Source organism: Amblyomma mixtum, chromosome 3 (assembly GCF_055824585.1).
Source record: "Amblyomma mixtum isolate Tamu chromosome 3, ASM5582458v1, whole genome shotgun sequence".
Taxonomy (NCBI): domain Eukaryota; kingdom Metazoa; phylum Arthropoda; class Arachnida; order Ixodida; family Ixodidae; genus Amblyomma; species Amblyomma mixtum.
In genome coordinates, this window is record NC_143014.1 from 93706319 (window position 1) to 93730495 (window position 24177).

The window sequence follows — 24177 nt, forward strand, 5'->3', positions numbered from 1 at the left end:
GCGCAGCGTTGCACGAATGAGACTGCCGCATCCGGCCGCGTGCGTCGGGACAAGCTCAGCAGCGTGGGACACGGATTTCAGCGCACTTATTCTTGCGACACTGAAAACTCGGCGCACGCGTTCTGTTGTGCCGCGAAGTGTTTTCGGAAGTGGCAGCTTGCGAGGTGCGTGCAGCGGCGGCGATGGGCTTCCTCGGGGAGCTGTGGTGCGCCGCGTGTCCACGCGAGGCGAAGCCGGACATTCGCCGTTGTGGGCCACAAAGGCGCCGAGGCGCGCCGCGGTGAGGGAAGGCACAAAATGGGGCTTTCCTCGGGTCGCGCTCTCGCGGGCGGCGTTCAACCTGGTTGGCTGGCTGCGAGTGCACTGTCCTACTTCGGACGGCGTCACGGGGCCTCGCCGCTTGGCCGGCTCCAGTCGGCTCGCTGCAGGTGCTCCCGCTAAACACGCCCGCTGCTGCCATGGACAAGGCCCAGGAAGCCGCCGCCGCCGCCGCTGGCATGGACTACCCGGCCAGTGAGCTGGGCTCCATCGGCAGGGACCTCCTGCCTCCTCCGGTGAGTCCCTCCTTTCCGACCCTCGGAGATGACGTGACTGTCAGCACATCACCAGGTTGAATGGAAATGGATGGACAGATTGGCTTTATAATTCCCACTACACTTCTCATGCAAAGACTGATCTGGCAACGGAACAGGCAATGTGTCTTTCTGTTGCCTTTACAAGGCGAGTGCCGACGTCGAACGTTTTGTCGGAGCTACAGAGTGGCCCCCTTCTTGAAACGCGGTTTCCTCGTTACCGAGGCAGTGTCCACTAACCTGGCGCTGTATCCTTGCTCAGCATAATTACGAGGGGAAGAGTGCGTCAACAGGCGAATACCATGATCTCGTCACCCACAACCCTAGTATGCCCCGCGAGGCGACGTACTAAGGGTACGTGGCGCCGCAGAAGGACAAGGGCTCGCTGACCGGCCCGGTTCTTCGTTCGTGCAGAGCTCTTCGGAGAACAGCACTGCAGACGGCGGACGAGAGTGCACCATGCGCCGGCATGGAGCAGATTCTCTGCGATTTCAAATTTTAGTGGGCTATCTGGAATTGTCGCCTGTGTCGTCGGACTGCATTCAAAATATACGTAACGAATTCTTTTCGGGGAAAAGAGTTTTGTTCTTGCTTTGTTAATGCGCAGTACACGTAAATATATGACAAAAACGAACTTCGGCTGATAAATTAGTATGTGCGGTGCTAGTCCTCTTTGTCATATCAGTGACCCTCAGTACAATGAACGGCACATCGAAGGGTAAGATTCGCTTTATTTATCCATGGCGCGCACCCCAAAAATGAATTATCCGTGCTACGCAAGTGCAGACATGACCAGTAATTTCTCGATCAGTGCTTGTGTTCTTTGTTTTTGGTGTGAGCTGTCCAATGTAGCATACCCACCTACTCTTTCAGGATATCCCCCCTTGTGCTCCATCTTGTTGGTCATATCTTGCTTCTACAAAGGTAATGACGATAACATAAGGCGTGAAATTGCCGCAACATTGCAAATGTCTCTTGCTAAATCCTGCACTGGCCAAATGCCCACTATTCGCTGCTACAACGCGAGAAAGGTCAGGTTATTGCCGTTGCTTTTTCTGTTCTCACTTGAAAGATGGCCAATACGCCCACTGCGGGATTGTCCCAGACACGGGCGTGGCCACTGTACACGCTTCTCCTTCCTTATTTTCTCTGTATTGGGCACCGTTGAAAGATGCTGCTCTTGTGCCGTTATTCCTCCCTCAATATTCTCTTCAGCTCCAGTCGTCAGCTGCAGCGCCCAGCGATTTTTCATTCAGAATCAGATAGGCTTCAGCATCAGCCCGTGGTTCAAAAAGCCGGCTCTTCCATTCACAATCGGTTCTACAAGCAAGTTCCAAGATCAACGCGTTTCTCTGCGCTGCCCAGCATGCGCCCTCATCCTTCCCGAGGCGCACAATGGCGCATCGAATGCTCGTTTTTTCTGTGTTTTTTTTTAAGGGCGGGGGGGGGGGGGGGGTTCATTAAGTAAAGATGCGTGCACGGACGGAATGCCAGAACACCGTAGATATTTTAGTTTCCCGCGCACATGAAGGCCACGTGATTAAAATATTATTTGCCGTCAGCCGTTAAGTAGTCTTGGCACATATGCATTCGTATGGCTGCAAATATATGGGTGAATTTGTTTTACCTGGGGCCTCAATAAACACGTTGGCTGGAGGAAAGAAAACCACCCCCCGCAAGTGAATGGGCTTGTCCAGATCGACGAAGATCGATCTCTGGCTTGTTGATGGACCACGCATGCCGGGGTGCAGGGCTGCGCATCAAAGGTGCACGCCATAGGCAGTCGCGCAGCGCATGCTTTTGCAACGTGGTGTTGCCTCTCAGCGCGAGATCAAATTTCGCTCCGCTCGCACACGAGAGTCGCGGATGGTCTCGCAGCTGCTGATAGAGACGTCCTGGGTTCGCTGCGTTTCACAGAGATGTCGCTGGCCCCCTCACGTGCAGGAAACGCAGTGTATGCACGTATGTGGCGCACGCCGTATACGAGGCCTGTTAGAAAAGTATCCGACTTTATTTTTTTTTACGAACACCTGATGGATTTGAAACAAGCACGCTTGCACCAGCCTACCTTGAACCTTCGTGCGCATGGACAAATTTTTTCTCGCCTGCCGATAGCGTCAGTCACTGGCACGCAGCGTTTGAGTGAGGCAGTGCGCAGTGCTCTCGTCGGTTTTTTATTGCAAGGAAAATGGCGGAGCGACAGGAGCAGCGCTATTGCATCAAATTTTGCCAGAAACTAGGCGACAGCCAAGTGGAAACCATTCGGAATATTCAGACGGCTTTCGGTGACAATGCTATGAGCAGCACACAGAATAAGCAGTGGTACAATTGGTTTAAAGACGGCCGCACATCGGTGCAGAGAGAGCCACGCTCCGGTCGGCCATCAACATGCCGAAATGACCAGGTCATTGCCGAAGTGAACGCTGTGGTGACGCGGGACCGTCGTGTGACTATCCGAGAAATTGTGGAAGAGGTGGACATCACCAATTTTTTTGCACATTCCATTATCAACGAAAATTTAGCCATGGAGAAAGATGAGGCGAAATTCGCGCCGAAGCTGCGCACGGTGGAGCAAAAGCAGCTTCGTGTTGAAGTCTCACAGGATATGCTGGATTCCACAATCAGTGACCCCGACTTCATCAACACCATAATCGCTGGTGACGAGTCTTGGGTGTACAGGTACGACCTGGGAACCAAATCCCAGTCGTCACAATGGCAGCATTCCACGTCAACAAGACCAAAGAAGGCCCGCCAAGTGCGCAGCTGTGTCAGAGTGATGCTAACTGCTTTCTTTGACTCCCTCTGTGTGGCACACCCCGCGTACGCACCCCACAAAGTAAACATTGACCAAAAGAATACTACAGGGATGTCCTCCGTCGCCTGCGTGGTGCTGTGCGGCGCAAGAGGCCGAAATTGAGGTCAACAGGAAATTGGCGCATCCATCATGACAATGCTCCTGCACATTCCTCGCACTAAATTCACACTTTTTTTGCGAAAAACCAGACTGCTGTAGTTTAACAGACTCCTTACTCTCCTGATATGGCCTCCTGTGACTTCTGGCTGTTTTCCAAAATCAAGAGGCCATTGAAAGGAGCGCGATTTCAGGCAAGAGAGGACATTATGGCTGCAACGACAGCTGAGCTGAACTCCATTCCGAAAGGGGCCTTTTCGGAATACTTCCAACAATGGCAGCACCACTGGGAGAAGTATGTGGAGTCCCAAGGAGACTACTTTGAAGGTGATTAGGTTTCCAACGCTCCAGTTATGCCAGTTTTTTTTCTTCGGCAAAAGGTCGGATACTTTTCTAACAGACCTCGTATGTCCTCGAACGCGATTCGGCGAGAGCGGCGCCGATTGTATCCTGATCAGTGTTAATAATACGACAAAGTGAGCAAAGTATTTCCCTACTACAAAACTGTTTGAGCCACGCTGCAGGCTTCCTCTTTCCGAAGCTGAATTCCTGCTCCATACGACCGCTGCGCAACACTCAGCTTTCTGGCACACCTCAGGCCATGATCTACAAAGCAATCCATTGCCAGCTCCATCAAAGCAGTGTGAGCCTTGTTTGTGGCATGAGAAAACACATGTCCTTTCTTTGTCAATCGAACATTTCATTCCAGAAGGAACAGCAGTTAACAATTGGGAATAATCGATAAATAATGATCTGCACATGTGGGCGAAGCAAGGTACATTAGGGTTCGGTTGTCATTACTTTAATTATGCATGTGCCTCATCTTTCATCTCGCGTTGGAATAAAGAAGGACGATGCGTCGCGCGCGGGAGCAAGTTATTGTTTGCTTTGAGGTGTGCCTGCGGCTGACCTGGCTTTATCGCGATTCATCCTCCGAGCAGTTCGACAATGTGCATTTCTTTTTCTTTGCTCGGCATTATTTGAAATCATTCAACATTATTCCACGTTATATAGATATTTTTTCTCTTTACAACTTGACTCAGCCATCTGCAATCTGGACCGTTCCGGTAGCCTCCGGTAAGAAGCCTCTATGAAACCCGCCAGTCGGAACGCTACTGCCACAGCACAGTACAAATATGACTGCGTCCACATAGGGTAAATCTGAAACCAAGGAAAAAAGATGGTGCGTCATTTTCATGTCATTTGAAATCGTTTAGAGTTACCGCAGACGCACAAATAAGCAGCAGTGTTACTGTTGAACAGGATTTTAGAAAACCGTCAGTGTAGAAATCGTAATCCGAAGGAATCAGGGAGCACGAGCGAATTATTTCTTTTTTGCCTTCCTATAGAGCTCCTCGAAGGCACAAAACGGAGGAGTGACTGAAAGGGACATCCTCCTCCCTCTTCACAGTTTCCCTCTTCGACAGGAACCGAGAAGCCCCTCTTACGCCATTGCCTCCTCTGTACGACGGGACGGGCTGAAAAGTTGTTGTTGCCTTGCATCGCTGAGGCCTCGTGTTATTGCAGTTGCGGTTGCGTCAGCCTACGAAGCGGCCGTCAATATTCCAACACCCAGTGAGAAAACAGTGTAAGGAATAGAGCCAGCCCTGGCTGGAGCATTGTTCTCAGTGGCGCGCTCCGTCGCTTGAGAGCAAGCATCGCGTGATGGGGTCGATTCACGCCATGTCGCGCACTTTGCCTTCCCCGACGGGCGGATTTGCAGCGGCCTGTCCGCTTGGCCTCCAGAGCGTATAGGGGTCGCTTAGCGCGCGAGCTCGCCCGTGGGCGTCGCCCCGCGCTGGGGCATCCGCAGGTGCTCGCAGGTGATGGTCGCCTCCGCTCTCGCTGCGCCCGTCTGCCGATTCGGTTCCTTTACCCTGCTTCGAAGAGGCGCCGGCCTCGGTTCGCTGCCGTCAATCTCGTGGGGAAACATACACGCACCCAGACACAAAGGCCTGTGCGGAGCACGGACCAGGCACGCAGTGCACGAACGACTAGCTTCTGCTGCGTGCATTTATGCGTAGATTGAGGCCTTGCCCTGGAAAGGCTCCTGTCGATTCTCGACGGCCGAGCGAGTTGAGACTGAATGAACTCTATGGCTCCCTAACTTTGTCAATGCACGGGGACTACACCTGACCATATACGGGGCCGGAAACAGTTTTTATGACACAGTGTCAGTGTCTTCTGTGTGAGTTGCGGCCAAATAAAAGGATGTGTTATTTTAGAGCGCGAGTGAAGGTTACGAACGCAACGATCATAGCAGGCTCACTCTGCCCACTGGGCGCAACGCCCAGAATGTGCGGTGGCGCCGCAACACGCTCAGCGAGATCCAAGAACGCTTCCAGCTTTAAAATCTCAGCGGGCACTGTGCCTGGCATGGTACAAGTCAGCACCAGTGACAAGCCCGCTGCGTAATACATTGTTTTCTTCTTTGTCAAGACGGTCCCTCGGACATAGAACGCTGCCTTAACCCTTTCTTACTACGTGCTGCCACTTTTTTTTTCTCGGCGACGCTGCGATTTCATTACATCGTCTGAATGTTCTAATACGCCCCTCGTTTGTCGAACAGCAGCGGCTTGGCAAACGACAGAAGGGGTCCGGGAGCACGCCCCGCCACCTCTATATACTCAGCCACGCTCTGTATATCGGTGTATCATTTCCGACCGCCTGCACGACAGAGCCGCATTTCCCGGGAAAACCAGAGAGCGCAGCGAGAAGGGTGCGGTGGTGCGCCAGAAAGGGAAACTGCCGGGGCGTCTGTTCCAGTGCGCTAGAACCTAAGCCCGCGCTCAGATTTCGCCGATATTTGTCTGAAGCCTGCTGGACCTTGAAGCAACCTATGTGGGCCAACTAGGTCACGTGGCTTTGTGACGTCATCACAACTTGCCCACCGGATTGTGAGCGAACTGCCCATCGTGGCAGGTGGCAGTTCAGTTCAGGTGGTCGCGGGTCTCGCAAGCCCCACCGCTGGTTGTGCTTGAAACAGCCACCTGCTGGGGCAGTGGTGCGTTACCACTGCGCCAGGAGTGGTACGGGCACTCCCAGCGATCTATGAAAGCAGAGAATGACCAATTCCGCATATATGGGCACTAACCCGTTAACGCTATCGCGTCATATCCTTAGGGCGGAGCTTGAGTGCGATTTCGCCGATCTGTGTCTGAAGCCTGCTTGGCCTCGAAAACCGAGACGCGAAACCGAAACCGAAGTGAAAACCGAAGTGCTAGCGTAGCAAATTCGCATTTGGCCTAACCACGCTAAATTGTCCGTAATTTTTTTGTTCAGTTTTCCTCTCTCGAAGCATTCTGGCTTACTCGCGCTGGCATATCGAGCATAATCGAGCAAAAAAACAAAAAAGTTTATATATATCGCGTTTGACTGCTTGATCGCGGCAAACAACTTCATATATAGCACCACGAGGCGGAAATGGTGTAGCTGCTAAAGAATTTGCAACAGTCGGAGCAATGTCTCACTGAATAATAGCCATGATGGATGGGACTTAGTACCGTGCTATGACATAGAGAATAAGTTTTAGCGTGGTGCATTCGGCTCAGATGTGTGCAGTTTTGTGTGCAGGACAGAGCAGCAATGAAGCAGGAACAGGTAAAAAAAAAACTCAAGCGGACACCTAAGCTCCGGCTTAATGACATAACACCATAGCGTTAATGGGTCCCTTCAGCGGCCTGGGGTCCTCTTTGCGTATCCCTTCGCAGACGCGAACACTGTTCTTTATTTCGCCATCACATAACGCTTAACTTAAGAATACAATGCGATAGCACTGGAGATCCCTCCCGCGCAAGTACTCCTTCTATGTCGTCTTTCTGCCGACATGCCCATATATGCGGAATTGGTCACGCTTAAATACTCCACATTCATAGACTGCTCGGAGTCATCATGCCACTCCTGGCGCAGTGGTGCAGCGGTTATGCCATGCGTCACTACCCCGGCAGGTGGCTGTTTCGAACACAGCAACCTCTCGCGACCAATCATTAATTTAACTGCCACGATGGGCAGTTTGCACACTCCGGTGGGCAGGTTGCCCACGGGGGCTGTGATGGCGCCGTAAGGTCACGTGACCTAGGTGGCATGTAGCCACCTGCCTTTGTCGACACGCCGGCGACGCCGGGGTTGCCGCTAACGGAAGCCTTAATAGAGAGTTTTAGTATAGCGTTAGCGTGATAGCGGACCTAAGGGAGATTACGTTAGCGCGCCGCAAGCAACTTATCCCCACAGAGAGTTTTAGTATAGCGTTTTGAAAACGTTAAACGCCATCTGCTTGACGTGCATGTGAACGGTCCTTCTAAAATGGTCGACACTGCCGCTAACTTGCCAAAGTATAATATTTTCGAGTTTTTTAAACGAATTATTAGTGCAGCGTTAATTTTCGTCTGCAAAATGACCCAGAAATTGAAATAAAATGAAATAAAAACGCAAAACAGTGGCGCCATCTAGTAAAGGCAATGTTAACTACAAGCCGTTGGAGCAAGAATATTTGCCGTCACATGACGTCTAATGTTCAAAAAACTTTTGTAAATTGAATATAAACTCTCTTTACATAATTTAAGTCCATAAAAAACCGCGAAAAACCTCCAAATCTATTTTTGTCTCGTTCCAGACGTTTTTGCTAGGTTTCTGCTGCGTTTCGGGCCGTTGCAGACGGTAGCAGTGCAGCTTGAGGTTCCATTAGGCTTGCGCGCTCCAGAATCAAGAGCGTATCTCAAAAACTGGGCTGAATTGCAGCTTAAACTTTATCGTAGAAGCAAGGTAAGTCATAGCGAAAAGCAAAAACACCAGTAGTTGCCGGTAAGCACGCCTACCGGAATCGCAAGAGCTGCTGAATCGGCTGAAGCGGGCGGCTCTCGCTTGAAAGGACGCCGCCATGTTTTCACGCTAAGGGCGCAAAATCCGCAACTGCCGTAACGCTAACTTCTGAAAATTGCGTTCGTACGCTAACGCTATTTCCCCGTTAGCGTTCTGCGCATGCGCACTCGGGACCCGCTATTCCGCTATGCACGCAATTACGCAAAGCCCGCAATACTAAATCTCTCTAATATTATCGCGTTAACATGCCCCTTCTCTCCTGTAAGACGCCAGTGGGCGAAGTTTCCGCGTGCAATGCCCGACCTGTTGCGCGTGGTTGCACTGGACGGGAAGAAGGAAGCACAGGTGCCTCAGGCACCGCCAGCGCCTCCGAGAAGCACCGGTACCGCAGCAGCCCCGCTTGAGGCATACATCGCGCGACAGAAAAAAAATGACGGTCGATTTGCCTAGTTAGGCCAAATGCGAATTAGGTGCGCTACAGCACTGTGTGGCCATTGCCTTGCATTGTTTTTCGTGGTTATGCTTCGTTATTCATAATATTGCTTTGTCATCAAAGTGATATGTCAAGTGTATTATGTGTGTTGCGTGTGGCTGCATGGATGACGCACAGTATATGCAAGACATAATTTTTTATTACAATCGTTCGATGCATGCAGATCAGTCACGGGTCCCGTTCTGCAGAAAATTCGACGTCGGCGGCGGCGTTGTAAGCAGAAAAGCAGCTGGCTCACCTGCCGCCTCGGTCACGTGGCCTCGTGTCGTCATCATGACCTGCCCATAGTGGCCAACCCCTGCTAACTGCGTAGTAACAAGATGCAAATTGCACATGGCAACCTATATATATGTATGTATGTATATATATATATATATATATATATATATATATATATATATATATATATATATATATATATATATATATATATATATATATATATATATATATATATATATGCACCTGGTAAGGTTGCCCCCGATCAATTCAAGCAAGGGTGAGCTTATTATTACCGCAATAAAAACACCACAGGGTACAAGCTGATGGGGTACGCAGGCGGAAATGATAGGAAGCAGGATTGCGGAGGTAGAGATTGGCGCGTGGTGATGTGCACGCGGAAGATTGTGTCCAGGAAGCCGGGAGCTACGAAACCGTGGGCTTCCCTGTCTCCGCATGTGTCGAAATGGGTCTCGTGGCCCAACCTTCCGACCCAGGCAGCCTGAAGTGTGGTTATCATTTTTGACCGTTTTCGGCGAAACGAAATGGTCGTCGAGACGCGAGCGCTCCTCAGCAAAGGTTCTTATGACGGCGAAGCTAAAATACACGAAGTGTTCTGCGTAACCCGAACCAGCTTGAGAGATTTTTCAGTAAGAGGTTTGTGAAGTCCGTGGGAGATTTTTAAACCTCTCACAGACTTCATGGTAAGGTAAGTCCGAGTTCGTCTGGTCCTATTTCTCTCCATCAATAACAAATTAAGCTTGAGACCCGTGAGCCTTTGTCATGAACCACAAATATAAATATGACTTAGTTTGGCGATGGCGCGCATTTGAAGGCTTCTTTCTTAATTTCCTTTTTTCTTTTTCGCACCTGTAATAACTGCGATTCCAGGGCTATAGCAAGCGCTGGCGGTTGTTCACATCCACATTTTTGTGCGCGACATTTCAAGGCCTCCCGTTTGAACGCCGTCGTCATGATCACGTAATTAAGCTGCATTATTAAATTCCGTTATTAAAGCTGGAAAATATTTTTATATTGTAAAAACTAGGAACTAAAATTACTTACATCTTTACCACGGTGCTCTTCACTTGCAGCCTTCGGGCCCCTTGACTGAATCATTCCCATTGACTTGAAGACAGACCATGGAAGCGAGGTGGCTAGCTCGTGAAACAATGCCTTTTCTGAATTTGCCTTGTCTACTTGAGTTGACGGCTAAGAGAACCGTGCAGAATAAAACTAATAGCGAAATCATCCAAGACTAAACACTTTTCTCGAGCCATGAGACGAAAAAAATTACACCACTAAATTCTTCGTTTATTACTCTGTTTTTCTCCCTTTGCTTCTATTTTTTTTTCTTTGTGCACATCCACGAAAACTGTGGTCGCTTTTCACACCACTCTCTCCTTCCAAACTGGTATCTTTCTTTCTCCCTTCCAGTAGGCGAGGCGAATCAAAAGCTGACCCAAATTACGCACAAGATATTGCCGCATGGATGCTTGAAGGACAACTCACGGCGGCAGATGTTCGTCGTCGCCGAATAACGCGTGCCTTTTTCTGCAGGACTGAATCTGAGCCTGTCAGCCTCTATGCGCCGAGAACGTTTTGTGGCCAGGGCGCGAGTAGCGTCATGCGATATTACTTCCGCCCGTGGTTAAGGCGTTCCCCGGATTTAAAAAAAAATCATTTTGCTCGCAGACGCTGTGCACGCTTGCGCCCGGTGATGTTTATACTGATAGCCCTCGTACAAAAGCAATTCTGCGGCCCGCTTCACCAGAGCGCAGCTTCAGCGACTATGTATTAACGTGACTTGGCCGACGTGCGGCACGAAGGCTGATGCGCTCTGCGCGTTTCAGGTGCGCTCTGGAAGTACTGGTGCAAAGCATTTGGGTTGTGTTGGACCTTGGTTGGATCGCATAGGATCCCTTAAGCACCGCATTCAGCTTGGAGCAATGAAAGTTTTCACAGCAATAACTTCTCATGACGGACTTCCGCAACCGGACTGCGGGCGATATCTCAAAAGATTTGCGTGAAGGAGAAAGGGAGTCTGCATATTTCTCTCTGTGCCTCATGGCGTGAGCTTATGCGCTGTATACGTTGCAGGCTGGCTACGACGACTGCACTTGGTGCGAAATTACAGACCTAGTACGAGCGCATAGACCCAGACTTTGTGGTGCCCTATCCGAGACCCAATAACTCTGATCGCTTAGTACGGTGTATCCTCCAGTTCTGGTGCCCGTCGTATAAACGGGTGCACTGAAGCCCATTTATACGACGCCCATGATGCCCATGTATATGGTGCAATTCTGGCACAGTGGAAGTGCTGATGCAAAGGCCATTATTTCGTGTCCACCACACAGACTGCGACTGCCTTGTTGAATGAGAATGTCTCTATCAGCTCCGACTTCACTACAGCCCTTCGCGCTATAGAATGGGTTCTTCTCCTTCGTGTTATTGTTGCTGTTGTAGTCAGTTTAGCTCTAGTGTTTGATAAACAGGCTTTGTGAGTAAGCTGGTTGAAACGGACGAAGAGCCGTAAGAAAGGGTCGCAGAGAGGCCGACACAGCGCAGCGGCGGGCTCTCTGCAAAACGCGGAAAAGAACTGCAGAGAACCGGGAGAAAAGAAAAGCGTGGCATATTGTGCAGACGCTCCACTTTCAAGAATCCCGGGCGGACCTACTTTGGCCCGCTCGGCGCTGCGGCCCGGCTAACCAGTTCTGCCGTGGCGTACGCTGCTTCCGCTTCGATAAGTTTTACTGGCGCCGCGATCGCTGCGCGGGAAGGCGCCGGCGTCGTCGAGCTTAGGGTGTACAGCGGCGCGCTGCATCGAGGCACCCTAGTCTGGCTGCGCGTGCTGCCCCGTCTAGACAGGGGAAGAAAAAAAAAGTGCGATAAAAGAGCAGGCCTTCCCTTCCTACAACGGCTCTGTCCCGCAGCTCGCATGGCAGTTCTGAGCGACGAACCAGCCGGCAACAGGCACTGCGCAGGCTTTCCCGCTGTAGAGCACACGCAGATAAGACGTGCTTCTTTTGTTGGCGCAGCGCCGTACCGGCTTCTGTGCAGGAAGAGTTTCACCGGATTCTCCCGTCTTGCTGCACGCTCTGTTGCGTTTGCTGGTTCTCGAGAAAAATCCGGCCCAGGTCACAGCGTGTGAATAATCGTAAACTATCGTGAGTCGCGTGGTCGATTGCACGATTTCTGACCCGCAACATTTGCCAACAGAGGAAAAATTATGCGTGGGAAGTGGACGCACGATGCTCAACGTTCGCTCAGAGAAAAACTGGCGTCAGGCCTATGACACATAATCCGATCTCGGTTCAGTGCGCATGGGTATATACCTCTTCGCCTCTCAACAGCAGCACCGTTGGAGGCTAGTCCTCACATAGTTTGCAGCCATGTTTGGTTCTTAAACACAGCCATGTTGCGTGTGTTGGACCGCTCGTGTTTTACAGGGCTCACTGTATGGGAGTCCTTCTCCTTGGTAAACCCAAGGGTCGGGAGTAGGTCGGTGTTCGCGCACTGAGGCGTGCTCGGTGTGATCAGCATGAGTTGCCCGTACCTGCCGCCTCCACTTTTGTGTAGAGCAAGCTATTCCCGAAGCTATCCGCACGGCGGAACGGACCGTGCGTGGTCAGATCTGCGCCCTCGACACTCTCAGCGATGCGATAGCTAAGGCGCCTGGTCATGAAAGACCATTCTAATAAATGAACAGAGCGGAGGATCAGCTTCTTATTTGCTGAAACCACCTATATATATGTTCCGCGCAACATTTCTGAATTACAGTCAGAACGAGTACAAGTGCGCAGATTCTTATCATTAAACATTACTGTTCGAGAGAACGTGAACTTAACACTGTCAGGAACACAAAGCAACATGTCCTTTTCCAGCCCAGATATAATATAGTGTCAGTAATCGTTTAGCCTCTAACTCCCCTAATTTCTTCGCAGACGAGTACATTTCGCGATACTCTCGAGTACCTCGTTAGAGTTGAGATTTTCGGAACAAGCAAGGTAGAGCGGCACCAAACCGGGTCAGCGAGCCGCCACACGCGTATCCCGCTCGGGCAGGATCCGTCACACTGGCTTCGCACGAACAAAGAACCCTGCGGGTTGAACGACCGCAGCGCAGCTAGAAAGCGCGGTTCCCTGGCGGTAATTAAACGAGCACAACAAAAACAGCCGCACGACCATCATGTCAAGAGTGCCTCCGCGCACGTTTCAATGAGGGCAACCGCATGCAGAAGCAACGATCGTATTCTTTGCGGTGTCTGGGACTGAGAGTGAAAATGCGTGTGGTATACCCGCCCATGTGTTCCCTTGTCATCTAGATTAGTCCCGCACATGCTTTTACCAATACGATCGGCGCGCAAAACTTCGCACCTTCCTAGGCCGATTTCGGCCTAATGAGGCTTTTATCACAATACCCCGATGCAGGGCATGAGTAGAGAATGAATAAAAAACAATTTCTCATTCGTTTTCATGTCGGGCGCAATGGCTGTACTCAGGGCGGAAATTTGGGCAAGTCGGTACTGATCCATAACATAAGAGTAGCGCAAAATCAGGACGACGGACAAGGCGCTGTGTGTGTGTGTGTTCGCTCCCCCTTTTGTCCGTCGTCCTGCGCTACTCTTGCTATGGCTGTACTCAGTAATGCATGTTTAGCGGTGCAGGTCGACGTATACTAGCGGCGCGAAGTGCAATAGGAGCGCGCTGTTGCTTAGACAAGCGATGTACATGCGCGGCCATAAGTGAACGGAGCACGCTATTGCGTTCGAAGCGAAATCACGCTTTCTCCATTGGTAATGAAGAAGCGTTGCTTGTCTACAAGAAAGCCCACCAACCACTTCTACCAGCATACGCGCACCACTGCTGGAAATTTCAATTAGGTGACGCGTGAAAAATATTCGAAGACAGTTGCGTGCTCCGTTTACTTTTGTCCGCGCCTGTACAAATCAGAAGACTCGGTGACCTCAACGCAACAGTATATAGCAGGACGGAGATACATGCAACCGCCGGCACACATTCAAGGGAGGCGTGAGGGGGCCCGGGCCACACTCGAAATTAGACTCAATCACCCCCCCCCCCCCCCCCCCCATCACCCTCAATTGGGCATGCACCTTCCACAACGGTCTTCTTTATCGAGACAAGTAATTATCTCTGGCCCCTCCCTAAAAAAGGTCCTGTCACCGTGCATGTACGTACAATCATGTGTAGGGATTTTTTCCCGTTGGGCCGCCCGTGAATGCAACTAGAATGTAGCAGCGTTCCCGCGTGTTCCGCTCACTTGTCGTATCGGCTGTACAGTGTCAGCGGCGATGAAATGCCAGCTAGCGGTTCAAAATGTAGTGAATTTTGACGCTGAATTCGGTTTACCCCCTCGTAGTCAACTCGCATAACTGCGGAATCGCTGCAGTCAGTGGGTCCCCTTCGAAAGCGCCGGTCCTCCAGTCGCATAGTCGCTTCTGCTGCTGCGTATCGCGCTGTCCCATCCAGCGCCGCCAGGCGTATTGTCAAGGCGCTTTTGGTACACCGCTCTCGCGACAACCACGCGGCGTGCTCGGCACGGGACACCGCACCTATGCTCTGCAGGGAACTCGTAGCCAGAAGACAGTGCAGGCCCCACTGGATTGCCCATCAGATAAAGAACTAAAGCTACTGCTGATGGTGTCCATGTCCGACGTCACGATCGCATTAAAATAACGGCCGAAGGCGAGAGTTAGTATATACGTGACTGCGATTGAACCGAACTATAAACGCGAAGCAACTGGATGCATATCTGAACTGCGCGCAAGCTGTGAGGCTATCAAGGGGACGCATTCGTGTCACGTACGCGCAGCGGCATCGCGAAAGGCCGACGTTGGCAGTTGCGTATGGCGTATTTACGCTCCGTATGCCACCACGTCGTGCATCCACCCAGCGGTAGTGACAGCGACGAACGAGCGTCCAGAGGCCTGCGGAGCACGTGTGGCGCCGCTGTATACGGTGTTGGCCAACTTCCGCAAAGCGTCGCGCGACGACGCAACCGTCGATTCGCGGCCGCTCGCTCGAGCCGATGGCGCCGCTGCTGTGGGAGCACCGCTGTCCCAGGGCGGGCGGCGTCCGACGACTCCGCGTACCGCGGCCCACACAAAGGGAACAGTTCCGACCTCGAAGACTAGCGCTGCCCCCGCGACGTTCCGGCCCGGTGGCCTGTCGGGGTCTAAATATAGCGAGTCCACCAAAGTGGCCGCCGCAAGGAAAGAGTGCCAATGGGCGATGCGTGCCCTGTCCGGCCGACGAGAAAGGGTTCTCGCTGTCCGCCCCGCGACGCCCGGCAGCGCGGGCGGCCTTGGGGTCTTCGGTCCAGCGGCCTGCCGAGAAAGCCCACGCCTGGCCTCCAGACGTCTCTTTCTCCATCATTTCTTTTACTCCCCTTATTTCGTTAAGCAGAAAGGAGGCAGTACCTAGCCCTTTGCGGCTGGAGAAACATCTAGACCAGCAGGAAACGGGCCGAAATGGACGAACGCGATGGCCGTCGGCGTAATCTCGCACGCGAGTGGGAGGCTCGCTATATTTCTCTCCCTCTACCCCCGCAGTATTCGAGGGCAGAATATATATATATATATATATATATATATATATATATATATATATATATATATATATATATATATATATATATATATATATATATATATATATATATATATATATATATATATATATATATATATATATATATATAATAGGCGCGTGCGCAAAGCACTACGTCGCCGCAAAAATATAGGAAGTGGCGGCCCTGGTTGGGGCTGATTGTTCTCTGCCAGTTTGGGGGCCCATTGTTTGCGCTGTCGGCGGCAGCCGGGCGTGGTGACGAGGGTTATTTCTGCGAGAAGGGGGTCAGCCGGCCATCAAAGCGGCGAGTTGCGCGCGCGGAGACGATGGGGCCGCGTGTCTCGATAGCCGGCGGTCGTGCAGTGCCGCAGTCTCGGGCCCGGGGTTCGCGACGCCGTCATACAGTAAGTAGCCGGCGCAATTCCCACGCGCCGTGCTCGACTGGACGGCGTTAAAAGGCCCTTTATGAAGGTAGACGTATATGAGCTACTCGGTGCCGCCTTCGTCGTGCGTCGTCGACAGGATATGAAGAGCCCATTTTTCTCCCTCCGTGTACGTCCTGCATCGACAGCGACACCTTACTCCGCTTTACTGTCGCTAACAGCGCGTAATTAAAGCTGTAGACAGAGTGCGCGTCTTCCTGGAGCCGGCCTCGTGGCAGAGCTCGCTCGTCTCGTTGATTGCAGTGGCGCGCTGGGAAGTGCAGGCACCGTCCGCGCAGTGGTGATTTCGCGCCCACGGCGCGACGACCTTCTACAAAGCACGGAGGTCTGAGATGTTTCCCCACGTCCGGTCGCTCGCTGGGCTGGCCGATTTGGCTCGCTTCTCAGCGATCCTTGGGTGGCGTGTGTCGGCGCTGAGGGCGGCTTCCATGGTCAGCATCCAAGGATGAAATTCCAGGCGACCTTACACAAGCGCTTACGGAATCGCTCCACGCCTTGTGGAAAATGACTTTCTGCTGAGGTTTCGCTCACTGAGTACTTGCTGCGGCACCGCCCGTCTCTCACGGTAGGGTAGGGAGAGAGGCGAACAGTAATAAAGCAGGGTATCCATCGGACTGAACGAAATTGTGCCCCTTCACTCGTTCCATTCTTGTGACGTCATGTATTTCCTCATAAAAGTATACCCCATCGCTGTCTCTAGCCGGCTGATTCGTGTCTCAGAAGGCGTGACATCGCTTTGCTTCGAAAATCAAGCGCTGCGTTACAGTGCGATGTGAAGGACCATTGGGCGACTAGTTGATGCGCCGTATACGTTCACTTCTATTGGAACTGAAGTTCCGAGCCTCCAAAACATGTTCGCTCTCTTTTATACGCTCGTTTAAACGCACCTCCGTTTCTTGTTTCCTCAGTTCTTTTATTTTGCAAGGAAGCGCCTCCAGCCAAGCCTTCTAGTGCCAATTATAAAAGAAATCTGACGAGCCGCTATTTAAAGCAATGTACTCAACAAAAGATTAACAAAGTTTCATGCGCTTGAAAACTTCGTCACACCAATTAACCTATTTCTTAAGAGGAAACCACTTCCCTCGATGCGCTCCTGACTAGCAAATCGTGCCACATTCTGACTATCCCTTCTCCCATTTACATCGCGCACGCTAGCGCCCGTTTGATGCGGTGTGAACGCAGTGCATGAAATCAGTAGCGCGCTTAGCGTGTTCTGCTGCGTGCGGCTCTCTGAGATGTGAGAGCCGTAGCGCTCTACCTCTGCACTACCGTTATTTCGCCAAGGGCTTCCCTAGCTCATCATCAACGCAGTGCGGCGCAAAACGTGCCACCGAGGAACACAGCTCGCAACCCGCATTCCTGGGCGCGCCTGATCACAGCAGCAGCCGGCAACAGCTGCACGCATCCGCTGGTAGTGTTTACACTATAGCAGTTCCTCAAAAAAGAAAAAAAGAAGAAAAAAAAGAAAACCTGCGGGAGGCTATGCGGCCCGCAAAGGTCGGAGTCATCGATTGAATAGCACACCTGTAAAAAAAAAGCAAATAATATTTTGAGCTAGTTGGTCTCGACCAGGTCATTTGTCCGCTTTAGTGCGGAGTTGTGCCGCTTTCCTTCTTTGGCGTTGTGCACAACAGAATGGAATGTTCCGCCGCGGTGGTGGTTCTTCGCACCAAAACGCTTGTTTCGACGCATGTAATGGGAGGTTTATCACAGAGATTTACACCCGCTGACCTGTGCGTGGAGGAATGGCGGCCGAGCGCATGCATGCTGCGATGCGGGTCGTTCTGGTGACGAGACGCCAGCGCACGACGTCCCGGGCGCTGTTGCGTGCCGGCCCCCTCGTGTGGACGCATGACTGGTCGCCGGCAATCAAAGCCGCGGCCGCATGCAGCTTTGAGGGCAGTAGCCCGGTGTCTCAATCACTGCTGCTGCAGTGCGCCCGGATGCAGGGGCGTCTTTCTTTCTTTCTTTCTTTCTTTCTTTCTTTCTTTCTTTCTTTCTTTCTTTCTTCCTTTCTTTTTCTTTCTTTCCATCTTTCTTTCCTTATTTATTTATTTATTTATTCGCCCTCCTTTAAGCTTTCCAGCAGTGCTAAATAAAAGTTCCGTGTTTGCTACTGCTGCTGTACAAGAGTATAGTGTTTTGTGTTGTTTGGCCAACGTAAGCTTGATGGTCAACAAACCATGATATACAGGGTGTTTCAGTTAAGCTTTTACATAGTTTTTAAGAATAGGCTTTTTGAGTTAGAATGTGGCGTTTTTTTCGGCATAGCATTTCCAGCAGAGTTGTACATAAGAATACAGCTAAGAAGTTCCAACTTGCAGGTTGGTTAACTTATTTTGAATTGTTAACTGTTCAACTATTACTGTAGGGTTCCTTAATTACTGAGAGGCGTGTATCCCACCCAAAGTAATATCCATATATCAGTTTTTAGAATTTCGAAGAAGCGGTTGCCCTCGGCGTTGTGGCGCAACAAAAGTTTGGCTGCATCGCGTCAAAATACATGCGCTTTCGAGAAGCATGCAGGCAAAGCAACCTCTCCAATGCACGTAACTCATAAAAGCAGCCAAAATTTGTTGGACCACAGTCCCGAGGGTAACCGCATTTCCGAAATTCTGAAAACTGAACTTGCGGTGGGTTTCACGCTTCTATATATTTAAGGAGCCCAACAGTGATAGTTAAAAATTATTCAATATTAGTTGACCAGCCTGCTAGTTAGCACGTATTACCTGCATTTTGGTGCACTACATCACTGATAATGCAATGTCGAAAAAAGCGCTTTTCGAATTCGAGAAGCCTATTTTAAAAAATTGTGTAAAGTCCTAGGTGAAACACCCTGTATATCTCCGGCTACATCTGGTGGAAGCTGGCAGCCAGAGGTACTCGATCCCTCCCTGCGACTAGTCGTCAGCAATAGCAGCGTTAACGTTGGCGGAAGCGGGGTTGCCTGAATTCGACTCAGCTGACATCAAGTGACCGAAATCGCACGCATCCTTCTGAAATAGCATGGCGTGCGCAGTCGTTATGCATTTCCTTGGCCCAAGCTCCGCTCTCCTCGTTGCTTGAGGTGCGCTTCCTTCGAGGAGGCACTGAAGATCCAAACATTCACAAAAGCCCTTCAGAAACTATAGGTACCCCCCTTGCTAACAGCAGCTGATGACGGATAATAGTGGACACAGCTGGAGTGGGCGAACATATATCTCCGTGCCTGTACAACGACTCTGTGAAGCCAGGCAGGAAAGGAAATGTACGGAAATTTCTGTCCGCAGCTTCTCGAATCACACGAGGCGCTGAAACGCTCCATATAGTTGTAAGAAATCCTGGGAAATGATTATTACGGATCTTTCTTTCGAAAGAATTGGTAAGAACACAGAATGTGAACGCGGATAGAGCTGGAGTGCATTTTCGAGTGAGTGAGTGAGTGAGTGAGTGAGTGAGTGAGTGAGTGAGTGAGTGAGTGAGTGAGTGAGTGAGTGAGTGAGTGAGTGAGTGAGTGAGTGAGTGAGTGAGTGAGTGAGTGAGTGAGTTCATTCATTCATTCATTCATTCATTCATTCATTCATTCATTCATTCATTCATAGCCTCGCCTGTTTGGAACTGGGTAGGATTATTATGGTCACAAAATCTTGAGGAACTAGGCGCACAAGTCACTCTGTGTTTAAGAAAACAAAAAAAAATCCCCTTCAATCATCATGCTGGCGAGGTCGCTGCTCCATTGCTACACTCAATAGAGGTTGCGGCTTCTATCCCCAGCCACTGCGGTTGGGTTGAAGACCTCAAAGAATCCCATCTCTGACGTGAAATGATGCGTACTTGTGCAACCCAGCATCGCCTCTACAGCTGCCTTTCTTTTGCAATTCCTCGCTGCCGGCAGCGTATGTACGCGTGTGTGAGCGCCTGATCCCCTGACGCGGTCGGTTACGCAGGCCTACCAACGGCCGGGCTCGGAGCGGCTCAAGGTGAGCGTGGTGGTCGCCAGCGCCCTGGTCGCCATCAGCGTCGTCGTCGGAGTCGTGGTCGTCCTCGTGGTGCACCTGCGCGCACAGCAGCATCTGCACTGCGCCTGCGCACCTCCGCCCCAGGCCGCTGCACTCAAGGTACGCACGCCGCCAGGCTTCGTGCGTCGCTTTTTTCAAAATCTGGGCAACCGCTTCGCCACTGGCAAAATTACCGTATCACGCACGTCAAGGAGCAGGCATCGTGCAAAGGCCTCCGTCTAAAAACTGCATCCCAGAAATGAAGGGATGGGCTATTTCTTTTTTTTTTTTTTTGCGCGACATGCCCGAATATCAACGCATTCTTCTTTCTTCGCTTACGTCCGTCCGAGATCGGTGCGGGCAGACAAAGCGCCCAGTGGCCCCACCATGCGGGCCGCCTCCGCGTGGACGCAGACAGTGCAGTCTCGCGCGACCTCGCAGTGTGGCCTCCTCTCAGCCGCGCTGTGCACTGCAACCGGCGGCCGGTTTCTGCAGTGCGCGTGCGTGCGTGCCCGAGAGGGGGCCACCGCGATGCAGAGGCCACTCGGCCGTGGCGCGTGAATAACGCGTGTGCCCCGTCTTCTGTACGGCCCCCGTAAATAGCCCCGGCGCCGCCACGGGTCCGATCGAAAGTAGGGCCCTGCTCTGCAGTGCTCGTCTATGGCGGCCACCTGGAACCGGGCCTATTTGCTGGATGATTCCCTGCTGGCGACTGACTGCGCAGCTTGTGCGTAACGTCACGTTGCAATATTCGGCGGCCAAGTGGCGCCTCGTTCTCAGGACGGCGTAGTAAAGTACATCTCGCGCTGCCACACGTGCCGCACTATCCTTGCGCATACACGGTCTAGTTCCCGTACTGGGCGGTGAACGCCGAACAGTTAAAAAAAAATAAATGCCTTGTGCGCATACTATTCTGTTACGACCAGAACAGCGTGGCACCACGGCGAGTTAATGATTCCTTCTTGCAACTATTTTATAGCACCGGCCGCCCGCCACGGTGGAAAGAACTGCGCAGAGCCATTACCTCACACAAAATGCCCACCAGTGAGGACGCGTAATATGGCGCGCGCGCGCGCGTGCACGCACGCACGCACACGGTGTGTTTCCCCGAAGACTTTACACAATTTTTATAAATAGACTTTTTAGAAGAGCAGTTTTTTTCGGCACAGCATTGTCAGCGGTGCAGCACATCAGAATACAGCTAAGGCATGCTAAGTAGCAGAATGGTTAACTAATATTGAATAGTTATCTTTTAACTATTACAGCTAGGCTCCTTAATTTCTGAGAGGCGCGTAGCCCAGCGTAATGTACAGAGGGCAAAACGCATGTCTAGAACACGCTCTGAGCGTGTTTCGGGCGTAACACGCCATAACTATCGACAAGATTTGGTTAAAAATGATCTGGATGTAAACATGTGCAGTTAAACTCACAGAATTTCATCGTCATTTTTTGCCATCTTGGCCGCAGCGGTTTTGGGAGTTCCGGAACACACAGTTTGGTTGTTCTAGGCATGTGTTTTGCCCTCTGTACATACCAGTTCTTAGAATATCGAAAACGCGTTTACACTCGGCGCCGTGACCCAATCACAATTTTGGCTGCATCGCATATATATATATATATATATATATATATATATATATATATATATATATATATATATATATATATATATATATATATATATATATATATATATATATGTGCAATTCGTTTTCTTGGGCTGCGACGATGCCATCCTAGGCTTCCACGTCATGTACAGCCGCGGCTGCCCTGTGCTCACTGCGCGCTCTCGCAGGGGCGTGCCGGCGGGGAGCTGTCGTCGGCGGCCAGCGGCAGCGTCATCTCCAAGCTGCCCATGCCCCTCAAGCTGCAGCTGGACCCTCTCGCCGGGGTGAGTGCAGCACGGGGCGAGGACCCTGCCGGTGCACGACCCTCACAGGGGCCGCAGAGAAGATTTGCCATTGGTGTCCGTGTTGCAGAAATCGTGACGGTGCGGCTAAACAGCCACTGTCTTTTAATTGCCATTTCGAAAATCGTGACTGATTTAATTGCCCCATTCAACTGTGTGCGTACATGTGCATTACCTTGATTTGATCTCTCCATATAATTCCCGCTGGATTTCTCTAGTAGAATCCTGACAGTTATAGCGCAAGTCGGCTGTAGCGATGCAGTCTGAAGCCGCCGGGTCCATAAAGCTTCTCGTAAGTCTCCGTTCGATTATTGCTTCACGGCTGGCCGCATCCGCCTCGTGCGCTGGTAGCAAAACGAGCCGGCAGGGAGAGTCAACAAGATAATGGCTATAGTGCTTCGGCCAATCACGAATTATTCTTACGTTTGACAATGAAGAAACTCTGGCCTCTTTATCTGCTGCAAAAAAAAAAAATGGAAAGGTGAAGTACTGAACCTAATAACGTTACTGCTCTGTGCCACTTGGTCCAGCATTTGTAGAAACACACTGGGCACTGATATCCGCGTTATTACGATATTTCCTCCAAAAAGCGATTAAGCGCCGAGGTCGCAACGTATTCTCCGCCGCGGCGGCTATAATCGCTTTTCGCGCCGTTGCCAACGTCCAATTATCCACAAATGCAGTCTAACAGGCCAGGACAAGTGCCGTTGCCGAACGGGGTGCTACAAAACTTGTGCAATATATCACGTTGCGCGGCCATATCTGAGCTGAAATGAGCCAGCGGTTCTAACGTGTACACGCCTATTCTCTAACGGGACTCCGGCAATCATGCGGAGCCTTCGAGTGCGCGCTATACAGTCGATCCCTAGCAGCGAGCAGCTCGCTTTTGGGTATCGGCGGAGCAGCCGACATTTGCCTGCGACGTAGTACCACGCCTCCCAGATCGAAAGTGTCCGTTCCGAGGGCCGACGTGTCGGACAGGTTGAAGGAGCCTCGCGAAAGCACCTGCTGCTTCCCCGTGGAAACAGATCGAAGTGTAAGGTGGCTGCGAACTGATGCAAAAGCCCGCTAGCAACGCAGAGGCGGACAGTCTAGACTACGTTACGCACGCGAACAACCGCTTTTTTTTTTTTTTGTCTGCGAGATTGTTGTTTTTTCTTTTGCATTTATTCGGTCACTTTGTTCTTATGCCCTTCCTCTTCTCTTTTTTTTTTCTAGCGCAAGGAAAGCAGGTTAAACGATGTAGGCTGGAGATTAGGGCCAGTCATTTGGACGGGGAATTGTTTTCCCTACGTGATACGGCTGGACAGAGCCTGCGATCGCGAAGCTGCGGTTTGCGCGAAAAGTATAAAATCTCTAGCGGGGCATCGCGCGTCATTAGGCGTCCCCCTCGCTTGCAAGCTTGTGAAATGGCGGTGCAAAAGTTGCGTTTGCGCACGTGTAAAAATGCGATGATCGCGTCTTATCCTGTTTTTAATGAGCTTACTGCCTCATTTTGCTGAGCTTAATAATGCTCGTTGCAGCTTAAACACGGGGTTTAATTCACGCAGTCATTCCCAGCCAGCCAATATGGTGATGGTATAGTGGTGGTGGCTGTGGAAGCGTCTGTCAGAAAACGAAAAAAAAAAAGGCTCCGAGCCCACACCTATAGGACAAGGCTCTGTCTGCTACGGTCACGTTGCAGGCTGCATGCCCAGACGTATCATCATGTCGAAGCGGCAAAACGAAACCGACGGAAGAAAGGTTTGAGGCTCTGCCTCCATGTCTGGTCACTACACTCTAAACACGAATTAGCCTATGTAAAAGGGGAGTGAGCTGTCCTCCAGCGCTCTCCCGTTTAGGAGCGGGGCGTGGCTGCCGTAGCCCTCCATGCAGGGTAGATTTCAGTCACTAAAAATACTGCTTAGTGTGGTTGGTGCTCAGCATATGTTTACGGTGGGAAGAATGACGAAAAACAAAAAGCACGAGCAATGTTTCGAACGCAGGGAGCAATAACTAATAACTGCGCGTGCCGCTAACTGTGTTGCAATATTACGAGCGCGAAGGACCAGCGAAGACACGATCAGTACAGCGCCTCAAAAAACGCACGATGGAATTTCAAACGTGGCCTCGGTATAGCCTCGGTAATCTCTTAAAAACTACGGGCATTTCTTCCGCGCATGTGAAGACTTTCGCTGTGCTTTTCGTAGTGAAAAAGCGAGAGAAAAACATCGGAACTAGTTCCTTGAAAATGCCAGGGTCTTGT

At 51.1% G+C, this 24177-nt stretch overlaps 1 protein-coding gene across 2 annotated transcripts in view; it reads left to right on the forward strand.

Moving 5' to 3' along the window:
- Positions 1–210: 210 nt before the first annotated feature.
- LOC149350978 (uncharacterized) overlaps positions 211–24177 on the forward strand; it is a 39177-nt gene continuing 15210 nt past the window's right edge. The window contains exons 1-3 of one of the 2 annotated variants that reach the window (XM_089576956.1): positions 211–554; positions 19973–20143; positions 21819–21914. In XM_089576956.1, the coding sequence (XP_089433082.1) occupies positions 459–554; positions 19973–20143; positions 21819–21914 (363 nt within the window). In that variant the 5' untranslated portion in view covers positions 211–458. Of the gene's footprint in view, positions 555–15873; positions 16008–19972; positions 20144–21818; positions 21915–24177 lie in introns of those variants that run through there. The other variant, XM_089576957.1, reaches the window with a different exon arrangement.